This window comes from Arachis hypogaea, chromosome 16 (genome assembly GCF_003086295.3).
Source record: "Arachis hypogaea cultivar Tifrunner chromosome 16, arahy.Tifrunner.gnm2.J5K5, whole genome shotgun sequence".
Taxonomy (NCBI): Eukaryota; Viridiplantae; Streptophyta; class Magnoliopsida; order Fabales; family Fabaceae; genus Arachis; species Arachis hypogaea.
Genome location: NC_092051.1, coordinates 17,478,858 through 17,492,633, shown reverse-complemented (window position 1 = coordinate 17,492,633; position 13,776 = coordinate 17,478,858). Strand labels below are relative to the sequence as shown.

Here is a 13,776-nt window from a genome sequence, read left to right as displayed (position 1 = left end):
CCGATAATTTTAGTGCAGATCGGATCGAAATTTTGGCTATATCTGATCCGCGTTCACCCCTACTTTAGTGCATTGGTATAAATAGATTTTTTTTTAAATAAAATAAAACTAGTTGCATTTTTACTGTTTTGGGTACCATAAAATATGTACTATTTGGACACATTAATTTTCAATGTAGTAATACAATTACATATTGTAGGTGATGTTACTGGGACCACTTGGCTCAGAAGTGAGAGCATTTTGTGGTTTGTTTCTTCTTCAGGCCTCTGGCCCCTTAATTTACCAGAAAAGGTAACCATTTTTGGCATCAACTAGGTGAAAGACTTGTATGGAGTTTGACTTACTGCTAGGAATTGCTGAAATCTGAGGGAAGCATTAATGGTATTTGAGTCAAGTGATGGAGGCCATGACCCAAAAAAAAAAAAGAATCAAGTGATGGAGGCATAATGATTATATTGTATTAGTAATTTTATTGTCCATGTCTGATATTCTTATTGGCTGTTGCCTCTTAAGAGAATAAGAGTTATTGAAGCAAACAAATAAAGTAGAAATCGGTTGGTTGGTATTGAGTCTATTGACAACGAAGCATAGTTCATTAGGAGTAGTAATTTCTGCCTAACCTTGATGATTTTCAGAGCCAAATCAATCATGTCCAAGCATGCTCAAGTTTGACAATTTGTCAGTATAGTTATGTAATCATGACATCACATGCAAGCGAATGCAAACGAACCGTCCATAACTAAAATTTTGGGTGCTGTTGATTCAGTAGAGTTTTTTTAAACTATGCTAATATTTTATAACCATTTTCATTAAATAACATTATTTCTTTAAATCTAGTTAATACATTGACACATAGCACCATTGCTTCGATACTGACTTAGTAACTCGTCAACAAAAAAAAAAAGCAGCTACCTATTATGCCCTATGCCACAATCAGCTTGAAACTTCGAAAATGTGCTAAATGTCTATATCGTCTTCACTCCACTTTCCATTACATTAAGTGCTTACTGTGCCGAACCAGCATTTGCGAAAACTGTTTACAAATTACAAATGAGCTGGTATATTATCTGTCGAATAATTTGTGTAGTTGCAGTGTATTACACCTTGCAGTGTCTAAGACAAATGCTTGTAGTTCCGAAAATCACAAGTTATTCGCCTTTATATTGCACAAATGAATGAATACATGATTTTTAATCTGTGAATTATATTTCATTGACACTATCCAGATTCCTGTCAAACTGATACTGTGAAGAGGTAAACCTTTAGTACAACGGCTAAAGCCAGCTGCAACAGAAAAATGCCAGCAACAATCAAGAACCACCTTTCACCTGCCGATACGATATGTGCCCGGAGATTAAGTGCCAGAAATGTCGCTGACATTAACCCAGCCACAGCTGCAATCACCCATCTAAATATCTCCAGAGGCACAATGGACATACACTGCACCAAACAAAGGGTTTCAGGGGGTAATATGATGGGAAATGCCAAAAGGGTGAGAAAAAAATTATGATCAGCAACTTACCAGAGCCGGAATAAAGACAAATAGGGAATATCCATATAGACAGAGTAACTGGACAATGCCAGCTGGCACGGAGAAGTACTTGAGAATTACATAAAGACAAAGTGGTACTATGGTAACATAACCATAAAACAAACCAGCAGACCAGGACACAAGATTAATGTCATATTCCCATTTCTCGTGCTTCAGCTTGTGTGATATATATGTCACAAATGTGCTCATAGATGCCGCTACAAATATTAAGGTGGTACAAATCCAGAAAGGTCCATACCTGTGTATTTATAGTGAATGTGACAAACCAAAGTTACACGCAGACAAGGGCATAGAAACACAGAATTCATTCCTTTTACGACAAATTATGAAACATGTCCACCAAAGTCTAACAAAAATGGTTAACAGCCTCTATGTAGGAAAATAGTATTTATATAGCTAGAAACTAGACACATATGATATTTTAATGACTAACATAATGAAGAAAAGAAACCAAAGCCACATATAAAATGGTTAAAAACAAACAACTGATTTATGTTGGGGTTATATTGGGATATTTTACAATAAACCTTGACTTATGGATATTCTGTGTTCTAATGTTTATACTTTATACCTAGGAGATTCTAATGGAATGATAGTGTTGATCCATCTTATGCCTTTTGCTCTTCTGCCCATGATTAATCGCTACTAGAAATTAGTTTGTTTGTCCAACCCCAATGCAGGAGTACTTGTTCCATATCAACTGGGATCAGTGCTTGATTACCGTTTATTGTAGTGGCACTCTTCTCCTAAAAATCAAGCTGTAGGACTCAGGAGCAGTATCTCTACATTATGGATAAATTGTTAATTACTAAGTTCATTTCTCCATTTGTTAGGCTCTCAACAAGACACTAGTGTTTCACTAATACAAAATCCATAACTTCTAGCCAAAAGGTTTATTTGTTATTTGCGAAAGGTGATTTCCATAGTTCATGAGTGATACAACTCATCACTCTATTTGAGATGATTGTTTAAGAGATATCCATCAACCGCCAGTTTTCATGATGATAATGTGTCACACTAAAGAAATAGAAAAACAAACCCAAAATGCCCAACCACTATTGTATTTTAGGTTTTGATTAACAACTTATGAATCACCTCAGTTCATAAGGGAATATGATACCAAGGCAGGACATGGCAATTCAATATTTTAGCTCCCTCTTCTCGCCAAACAAATGATATTAGCATTATCCATGTTTCATTGTTTGACAGAACTCAACCATAGAATTGGCACCTAAATAAGTAAAGCATATAAGCAAACGACAAAATCAACTTACAAATCAGGGTTGCTAGCAGTTTTTTCAGTAAAAGTTCCTCTAAACGGAAAGAGTGAGTCGATAATCCTCTCTACAACATCTGAAGTGTCAACATCAAAGAAGGGTTTGTAAGTAGAGAGTGCAAACGTCTTAAACCACCCACTCTGCTGGGATTCATCTGAAGAACCACCAGATCCAGGTTTTGAAAATGTATCTGCACAAAATGAATGAAAATAATTTCAACACAACATCTTCCTAAACATAATCAACAACATTAATGAAAAACAATATAACGTAAACAATAAAATTACAAGTATATATACTTGAAAAATAATTGTTGATTATCAATTAGGAAAGAAAACAAATAATTAAAATCCTTAAACAGGCACATACCATCGGCATCACGAGGAGGCCTGGAACCACCGGTAATCTTGCCCTGTGCGCTAGACGGAGGAAATGTCTGGAGATTTGAATCTGAAAAGAAAATGAAAAAGTTCGGATCAGATCAACTATTATAAAATCAGCTCACAACACTTCAGATCGAAGGAGAATTGATTATCCAGGCTACACTAATAATTAATAACGGAATCAAAAGATCCTCCTTCAAAATTTCACGTAGCTACGGCTAGTGCGATAAGCTAAAATATTGAAAATGCAACGAATGGACATAATAATAATTAGAATCTGATCTAATAATTTAACGGAGCTAGAAAACCTTACGAATTGAGATGCAATTGGAATGAGAATTGAAGAGAGAAAGGAGAAAAAGAATAGTGTACCGGCGAACTTAACAGCGACATGGCCTGAATCTGGAACCGCCTGAAAGGAAATAAGGAAAAATGGAGAGTGAGATGACGAGACGAAACGAAACGAAACGAAACGAAAGAGTGAATGGAAGAAGAGAGAAGAAGAATAGCACTGACAGGAACAGATCCTGGCTGGTTATCAATGGTAGTGTATTTGCCTGACATCATCTTGATGTTCAGATCTGCCTCTCTTTCTTTCTCTCTGTTCTTCAATCTTCAACACTTTGAGAGTTTCAGCTTTTCAACCTTCACCGCTGTCTTTCTCGTTTTTTATCCCTCCACACCGCAAATTATCGCACTTCAGATCAGAACAAGTTCTTTTTTATTTTTATTTTTTATGGAGTTTTGTCGAATATTAAGCTCCTCTTACTTTTCCTTCGTCAAATATGGTGTAGTCAGTCTCGTAAATGTCTTGCAGGTTTTCTTCTTCTTTATTTTTTTTTTTTAAGGGAAAAGGGGGGCGTAAATGTCTTATTAGTTTAGCGGGTATTTGATATAGCCCAAAACATTTTGAGGACCCAAAAAGAAAGAAAACTTTTTAATTGAACGGATATGTATAATTTATATTTATCTATCTATTCTATTATTATGTAAAAATTAAATTTTTACGCTTAATAATAAAGTTGATATAGAATATTTCTAAGAGTATTTTTTATTCTTTTTTTTAATTTATTTAATATAATTTTTACAGTAAATTAATTATATTAACTAATTAATTTGATTAAATATTTAAATATCACACAATTTATTATAATTTATATCAATTAATTAATTGTAATTTATTATATCATTTATTTTGATTCATTAATTATATAGATGATTTATTAGTTATTATTTATTCTAATTGAATATAATAAATACAGATTAATTTAGTTAAAAAAATTATTATCTTCTAAGAAAGTATTTTTTTATTTATTTTTTTAATTCATTAAATTCAATCGATTATAATAAATTAGTTATATCAACTAACTAATTCAATCAACTATTTTTTGATTTATTTTTTTAATTCAATAAATTAAATCAAATCAAATCAAATTAATTATGCTAATTTAGAGGACGAGTGATCTTTTGGGACAAATTTAATTATTTACTCATTTTTAATTAGTTATTTTATTTTAAATCTTTATATATTTAGTATATTTCACTTTGTGTTAATCTCAATATCATAATTATCTTTCAACCGTATAAAATTGGATAGTTTTTTTTAAAACATGCTTAATTATATTATCTATTATATACAATAATTATGATAAACAAACAAAAATAACTTAAATATATAATTTAATCTGAATTTAAAATAAAAACTACATGAATTTTCAAGAACCAATTTTATTTTTAATTTTTCTTTAATTATTTAATGGTAAAAATCTCTTTATAACTATCATCGTTGATACAAAAAAAAAATATAAGTCTTTATAAAATAAAATAAAATATATATATATATGATAAATAATATATATGTAATTCCAAATTTATTAATCATAGACTATGGACAAATATCTAAAAAAACTTACAGATCAACATATAATTTTTAAATATTTTTAAATTTTTTCTAAAGTTGTCTAGACTTATCAACATTTAAGTTGTCTATGTATCATTTTTCGAAATATTATGATTTCACAGTTATAATATAATATTAGTTATATATATATATATATATATATATATATATATATATGAAAAATGTGACTCATTCAGTGTTTAACCATTTATTATCGATTAATATTATTATAACAAGGATACATGTGACTTTATGAAAATGATATAGCCTAGACTTTGGTTATCTGAGAACTTATTAAGTGATTGGAGTAGCTCCACGTCACAAATAAACGAATACTAGCAATAGGGATGATAAAAAAAAAACTAGTTGAAATGGGTATTTGTCGAAATTACCCATGATTTAGGGCTAGATGGGACCCATGAAATCTCATACGTGGGGACCCGTCCACGCGAATAAATAGACAGGGATGGAGACATAGGTACCTGTTAAATTCATGCGAATATAAAATTACTAATTTATTCTAATTTATATATACATAAATCCATTTCTTGAATTTAGTAACCCTAGTTTCTGTTACCAATTCGATCCTTCTTCTTTTTTCTAGACTCATTCTCATCTTCGATTTCACGTCTCTCTCTCTCTCTCTCTCTCTCTCTCTCTCTCTCTCTCTCTCTCTCTCTCTCTCTCTCTCTCTCTCAAGCCCATCACTATGTCACACGGTCTCTTCCAAAAAAATTATGCCACTACAACAAAACAGAATTTTTGTGACGGTTTTTTAACTATTTGTTGAGGGTTTTAATTGTCGCTAAGTTTTTTCGTGACAGTTAAAAAAGTATCATGGATTTGAGCGTCGCCAGGTGACATAGTGACGGTTTTGGACCACTATTGGTAAGAAGCGTCGCTAAATTGGTTGTGACGATTTTTAAAACATAAAATTGTCATTAATTTGTAACACTTGTCAAGGTGGTTTTTATGTTGTATTTCACGATGATTTAAAATTGTCATTAAATTACAAAATTTACTCACTAATATGCATATGATGTCTGCCTGTCCTATGTCTAATGAGTCTCATCTGTCGGTTATCAAGCCAACCCGACAAATCCGGCTGTTAAACCCTGGACTGTCCCCCGTCGCGCATCCCCATGAGTCTATGCATAACTTTTTCTCTTCTCATTCATAATTCATTTATATATATAAAATTGCTCAATGAGGGTTAACCTTCCCGGGAATTTATAAGTGCCCGATCACCTCTTACAACGTAGGGTCAATAGAGTATCGAGTCTCAACCTAGAACACGTGGTGGCAAGCCATGGCACTTTACTGAAGGAAACTCGTATATCAGATAATCATTTCACATTCATTCATTACTTACTCATCATATAATTTCACTTTTATACATAACGCATCATAACCCGAAGCAAGTGGGGCGAAACCACAAAACCCTTGCGTCTACCCGGAGAGCCTCTATACTAACTAACCTGGAGCAAGTGGGGCAAAACAACAACCCTTACGTCTATCCAAGAGGTACGTTCTCATATGCCTAGGAGGAACAAATGAGAGGATCCTAACCTCCCACCATCTCGCTGGGGGCGATTTTACAATACCTGGAGGAACAAGGAAGGGGATCCTCACCTTCCACCATCTCCTGGGGTTGCACTTTCGAAAAAGAGTACTCAGATGTAACATTTATTTCTTTCTTTAGCCAGTTTAATAATTCAAGTAGTATATATATATATTCACCCTACATCCTCATACCTAAATCATCACTTAACAAACTTTCTTCATCTCTAAGTTCCCATATATACCTAGCTTCATCTCATTACTAGGCTTACTAACAACATCTAGGGTCAAAATAATGAAAATAGAAGCTTAGAGGATCCAAAATTAAGCTTTAAAACACAAAACTCATTTGTTGAAAATAGGAGTCACGCGTACGCGTGGGCGTGTATTTTGGCCCATTTCTCGTACGCAACCCCCTTTACGTGCATGCATGCGTATCAAACATAAACGCATAGTCGCATAAAGGAGATTCGCGTACGCAAAAATCCCAGGTCATGCGTACACGTGGGCGTACGTTTTATCAAAAATTTTGGCTAAGTCTAAAATCTGCAGAATTTCAATTTTGAATCCTAAACTTTCGACGCACATAACTTTTTAGTTTTAAATCATTTTCCTTCCGTTCTTCGAACGGTGTAAACTTCACGGATCCAGTTTTCTTATGAAATAAGTTTGAAACCATTTGGGGTTCTGAAAGCTGAGTTATGACTCATTGAAGTTCGTCCAAAAATCAATATTTTATAAAAAAAAATTTAAACCTCAATTTCATCAAGACCAATCTCAAACCAAACTTCTATACCAACATTCCACTCAACAATACACCAAAGCACACTAACACAGCACCAAATTCCTCATTACACAATTTCAACCTAAATTCCTCATTTTGCATCAACAACATTATCATCCACTTACTCAATATATATATAACCATATCATCCTCTCATTCTTTACCACTCCTTAATCAACATACTATTACCAACACAAACAATATTCTCCCAACACATATTCAATTCACATCACAATCATCATCAAGGGTGCTAAGCATTGAATATTTTCATACATTCCAACCTATCCTATGGTCATCTAGCATAAGTTTTCACAGAACATTATATATTAAATACGTGAAACTTAAACCATACCTTGGCTGATTTTCACGTATAACCCAAGACACCACTAAGGCACCAAACACAGCTCCAAAGGTCCAAAATCTCCTAGGCAATGACTTCCAAACTCCACCAAACCTCCAATGTATTAAATCAAGCTCCAATTTACATATAAATCAACCTAATTCACATTTTCACACACACACGCACGCATGCACGCACGCACATGCAAAACTTAATATCCAAATCATAAAAATCAATGAGTTAGCTAGAGTTTTAGAATTCTCACCTTACTCAAACACCAATGAAGCAAGATTAAGTGTTTCTCTCAAGCTAATTCAAACCTAAACGCCGAAATTTAACAATTTTCAATACCTTTGTTCATAAATTTTAAAACTGAAGGTGAATAAATTGAGGAAAAAAATGTAGCTTTCTTACCTCACAATATTTCGAGCTTTGTAGAGCTCGACACCGCGGACGCGTGGCCACAAATGGTGTAGCAATCAGAGTTCCGAATCAAAAGTTACGTGGATTTGAATCTATGCTAAGGGTTTGGAACCTTGGAAATGTTCTTCCCCTCTTCCTTTGTGCATCTACGTTTCTTGTATGTGGGAGAGAGAATGAGCTGAAGCCCACTTTATTTAATGAGTCGGTTGGAGTCACGGGTCCGGTTTGAATTCGGTTCGATCCGTTCAGCTCAATCTTAAGCCGATTTTTTTGAAATTTGTGACAAAATTCTTGTTTTAATTAGCTCTATTCAATTAAACTATAAAATTTGCATTTTTAATTTTTTTATTAAAAATTATTTTGTTGATTAATTATTCGCTAATTTTGCGGGGTTTACAAGAGTTGATGAATTCCTTATTAACTAATAATTAATTCTACAAGTATTTAAGTCATACTCAATATCTATTCAACTAACACCCTAAGGTACTAGGTGTCCGGAATCAAAGTATAATAAATATATTGTTAATTACTATGACAGTCGCAGGTCAAAGGAAATTCTATTACCATGTTTATCTTGAGAATATCCTATGACAAATATACGGTAATTATAGCCATTAGAAATTCTCAGAGTGAGTCAGTTCAATGGTCATATTTCTATATGTACTGTCGATATATATAATTTAATAAATATGATCTATTAATCTTCTTCCAATGAAGGCCATTATATACATGTTGATCTATCCAAATTATTAATGTACTTACAATTCGCACGTAAATCGTCACAAAATCTTGAGGGTCAGCCTCCAACACGTAAATCGTCACAGACTCTTGAGGTTTATGTTTGAACATAAATCGTCCCAGATTGTTGTGTTTTAAGAGTAAAAAGCGTAAATAATCACAGGGCGGGACGATTTATATTCAATTTGGGAAGCTCATTACCCTGGGACAATTTATGAGCAATTTTTTAAAAGACTTCCAAGCATAAATCGTCCTAGAGTGTAACGTTTAACATATAATCTAAAATACATAACCCTGAGACGATTTATATATTAATAGTAATATGGGATTTGTGTTTTAAAAATTGATTTAAGAGAATCAGGTAATTTTGGGGATTCTTTATTTTATTTAAGTAAAAAAGTTTAAAAAATATTTTGTACATCATATTATAGAATAGTATGATTATTTATCTTTTAATAATGGCAATTATTACTAAATAAAATAGTATAAAAAATAAAAAATTATATTTACCAATTTAGGTGATAATAATTTATTTTCTAATAAAATAAATTATTGAATAATAAAAATTATTATTGTTTCTCTTCACACAAAATACTCTAGAATAGTGTTCTAGTGATGTTACCAAGAAATATTAACTAATCCAATAGCTTTTGTAATTACATAAATCTATAAATTTTGAAGCTTGGAATTATATCATAAAATGTGAAATTTTAATCGGTAAAATGTTGATTATATTGCTTTGATTTCAAGAATGAATATAATACTAACAAATAAAATTGTCCTAGATAAATTTTAATAAAGACAAATCTTTATAAGTATTGCTATCAATGAGTAATTGTTCTGCTATAAAGACAAATTTTAATATACTTTTTTTTCTATGGTATTTTCTGACTCGACAGATTAGGACTAATCCACTGCGTATTGGAGCTCTATTTAAGAGTCTGCTGCTAATTAATGGGTTACTACTGCACACAAGGCAGAATTTAAATTCTAATACTTACTTAAACGGACGAATGAAATAACCACTCAACTAACTCAAATTAGTTGAAAAAACATTGAATAACTTTTGATGTTTTTAACATTGAATAACTTTATAAAATATTTATAGTGGTAATTTTTATGTATATTTTTTATTTAATTTTTAATAAAAATTTTATATATTTTTATGTATTATCCCGTGTACATCATAGGAACATACATTAGCTTATACAAAAAATACGCTACTAAATTAGTTATTCTATATTTATATATAAATACGTATATAATTTAACTTATTTTTAATGTGTATTTTATATCTCAATATATATAATAAAAATATAAAAGTAAATTGGTGTACACATTTTTTAAAAATATTTTCATCATATATTTATAAAAATTTATTTTTTAACTTCAAAAATTAAATCTATGACTTTTTAATTTTAGTATAACATACTTATCTACAAATTTTAAATTTTTTATTATCATCATTATCATCATCATCATCATCATCTATAACAATCTATAACAATATGTAAAAGAAATATAAAAAATTTGATATTCAATTTTTTTTATCTTAATCCTATCAATAAAGAATAATTGATATAACTACCATTTAAAAATGTATAATTATCAGTTAAGTTTTCTTTATTCATTTACTTTTTCATCCATATTGTTATCTTCTTTATTTTTTGTCTCCACACAAATTACAAAAAATGACATTACCCATGATTGAGCATGCTAAAAGAATTATAAGTTATCATAAAAAATTCTATTTTTATGGAAATTATGAAAAAAGTGATTACAACATTTTAACAATTTGTGGGTGATAAAAAAATTATTTACGCTGAATTAAGTTACATAAAAATGGTGAAAAAGAGACATAGTATATATTTTTTTGCAATCATATGATTTATAATTTTATATAGATAAAAGAAATGAAGTGATTTTTAGAGAGAAAAATATATATTTTGGTGAATCTGTGGCTAAAAATAAATTATTTTATTATTCATGAATTTTAGAAAGAATGAAAATAAAAAAAAATGTTAGTCTTAGTTTATATAATTTAGTATTCTGTGAGTACTCTCTGATTTATAATTTAGTCTCACTTTTAGTAACAAATACAAATAAAAATCATTACATGCATACTTATATTTTGTTGCTTTATTTGTTAAAATTATAATGCTATCATTATTATTTGTCCATTTAACCAACTATAAAAATATGAATAATTTTTATTTTTCTAAAATTTTAGAAAAATATAGATACAATGACTTTTTGAGTTACATGGCCTAAAATTAAAAGATGATTTTTTAAATAAATATTGACTGATAAAAATTTTATATTCTTATGAATTATTTTTATAAATTTTTAAAAAATAAAAATCATTAATACCCATCAAGATAATTCTATCTCTTTATCAACATAAATTAGTAAATATATAAAAAAATATTTTTTAAATTAAAATTTAAATTAAATTTTATTTTAATTTTTTATAAATATTTAAATAAAAAATAATCTTAACAAAAGTATTTTACAATTATAGAAAAATATAATTCTTTTTTAACTAATAGAAAATAAAGTGGTTGAACAAGTCGTGCAGCCGCTAGTCCGATTCTATTCTCTTCATGCAAGATGTACTAGTTGTGATTTCAAAGTGTGTTTTTGTGTCATAATAATCATAATAAATATATTAGGTTTTTGAAGTTTGTCTCATTTGCTATTATAGCCTAAAGTTTAATTATTTAATTAAAGTTTTTACTCATCACTATTTTATTATCTCCAAATTTTTATAGAAAAGTTTTAGAGATTAGCACTTTTATTAAAATTTAGTCAACATTTAATTATTAAAAAATGTGTAATTTCATATTATTAGATATAATCTCACACTATTAAAAATATTAATAATAACTAATTAATGACTATAAATCACAAAATATATTAGCTGTTAGCATTACTCTTTTTTATATTGTTGTTGGTATGTTCTTTGTTACATGTTATTTACTATGCAAGAAATGTCATCTTCTATAACTTCCTTACTCCTACAATTCATTTCAACGATATTACTCTTACCTAGTTTAAGATCTCCATATCCTATATTTAAGGAACTGAAATTTTAAGGAACTGAAATTTAAAGAAAGAAATTTGTGCTTAATCTATTTGCTTTTCACTTATAACAACCATATAATTGTTGGTAAATGCAAATGTTTTACTTAGAAAAAATTCCACCGATGATGATACTACGCAGCGGATCGCAGTCTATTTTACAGAAGCACTTGCTGATCGGATACTTAAGACATGGCCTTTAGACTCCCTCCTCTCACTGGAAGCTCTTCTATAATTTTTTTTATAAAGGTAGCATTTGTTCTGACAAATCAAGCTATGGTTGAGGCGATGTAAAGTGAAAAAATTATTTTAATGCTGTTGAACTCAGATTGCATTCTTTCACATTCTGAGTGCATGTTCCGAAGGTCTACCTTATTATTTGAAAATTACTAGCTAGTATTCATAAGAAGAAAGAGATTTTTTACCAAATAACTTATAGACTGATTGAAGAAGCTAAGAAGTTATATATTCCATTTCAGTTTAAACCTGTAGTCAACAAATTACAGAGTAAGATTTTGAAAAAGTTCGCGTGAAAACTGAGAAAGTACTACTTGTAACTTCTATGCTCCAATTGCATTAGCTTTTGGCATGAACGATAAAGTTGTGCAAAGAAAAAAAATTCTCGTTTGGCTAGAACCTCAAATACAATTCACAAGCAAAAAACATGATTTATGTTTCAAACTCTCCGTATTCTGTTTATATGGTTTTACATGGATAAAAAAAAATTTTAAAGACAAAAATATATATTTCAGTAAATCTTTGACTAAAATTAAATTATTTTATTATTTATGAATTTTAAAAGGAATGCATATAAAGAAAAAAAAATCTTGGTTTATATTCTTTAGTACTCTGAGTATTGTACTCTCTTGTTTGTAATTTGATTTCACTTTTAATAATAAATACAAATAAAAAATTCATTACATACATATTTATATTTCTTTTTAAATTATACTGTGAAATAATAAATTAAATTTTTTTATTTATGATATTATTTAAATGGTATATACCATTAATCATTTATTTTGTAATTATTTTTTTAAATAAATATTAATTTTACGATTTATTTTCATATATCATTTATGTAAAGATAAATTAAATTTGTCATATATAATATAAATTGATTAACATTTAGTACTAATTATTTATTACACTGTTTCTATTTTAATAAACCAATTCTTCATTCATAATATCTTTCATTTTATTAGGTCGTATTCTATTTTATATGAATCTTGATTTCACTGTTGTTGACTACAAATAAATTAACTATTTTTAGGTTTTATTTTAAATCTTAAGTTTATAATCTTAATTTTATTTTACTTTGTATTTTTTGTTTAATTTATTTTTAATCGAATTTTATTTGTTGGTTTATACTAAAGTTTTATTATTGTATTTTTTAAAATTTTTATATGCAATTGATTTGTATGATAGGATTATGGCGCTAATGTTTGAATCAATAATATTATGAGAAGAGAGAAATAGTTGAAATAAAATATCCAATATCAAAGTCAACATTGTAATTGCAATTAAAATTTTATTTTTTTTAATGTCTTTTTTTCTAAAAAAGAACCGTTAAAAATTGAAAAAATATAATTTAAATCTTGTTTGAATGAGTAACTAAGTTTATTATTTCAACTAAGAGTTTACCTCTACTCTTTTTTTTTAACCTATTTTTTTGTTCAAATGTAAGCAAACAATATTTATAAAGTAGAATCATGTAGATATATTTGCATTTATTTTT

General features: G+C 29.2%; 1 protein-coding gene across 1 annotated transcript; it reads right to left on the bottom strand.

The window, feature by feature from the left end:
* Positions 1–1,036: 1,036 nt before the first annotated feature.
* LOC112758146 (uncharacterized) lies at positions 1,037–4,096 on the bottom strand. The gene is made up of 6 exons (XM_025806742.3): positions 3,729–4,096; positions 3,585–3,624; positions 3,199–3,279; positions 2,827–3,019; positions 1,523–1,790; positions 1,037–1,440 (listed from the first exon to the last, which is right to left on the bottom strand). Exons 1-6 carry the CDS (start codon positions 3,777–3,779, stop codon positions 1,234–1,236), a joined length of 840 nt encoding a protein of 279 aa, XP_025662527.1. The 5' UTR covers positions 3,780–4,096; the 3' UTR covers positions 1,037–1,233.
* Positions 4,097–13,776: the final 9,680 nt, after the last annotated feature.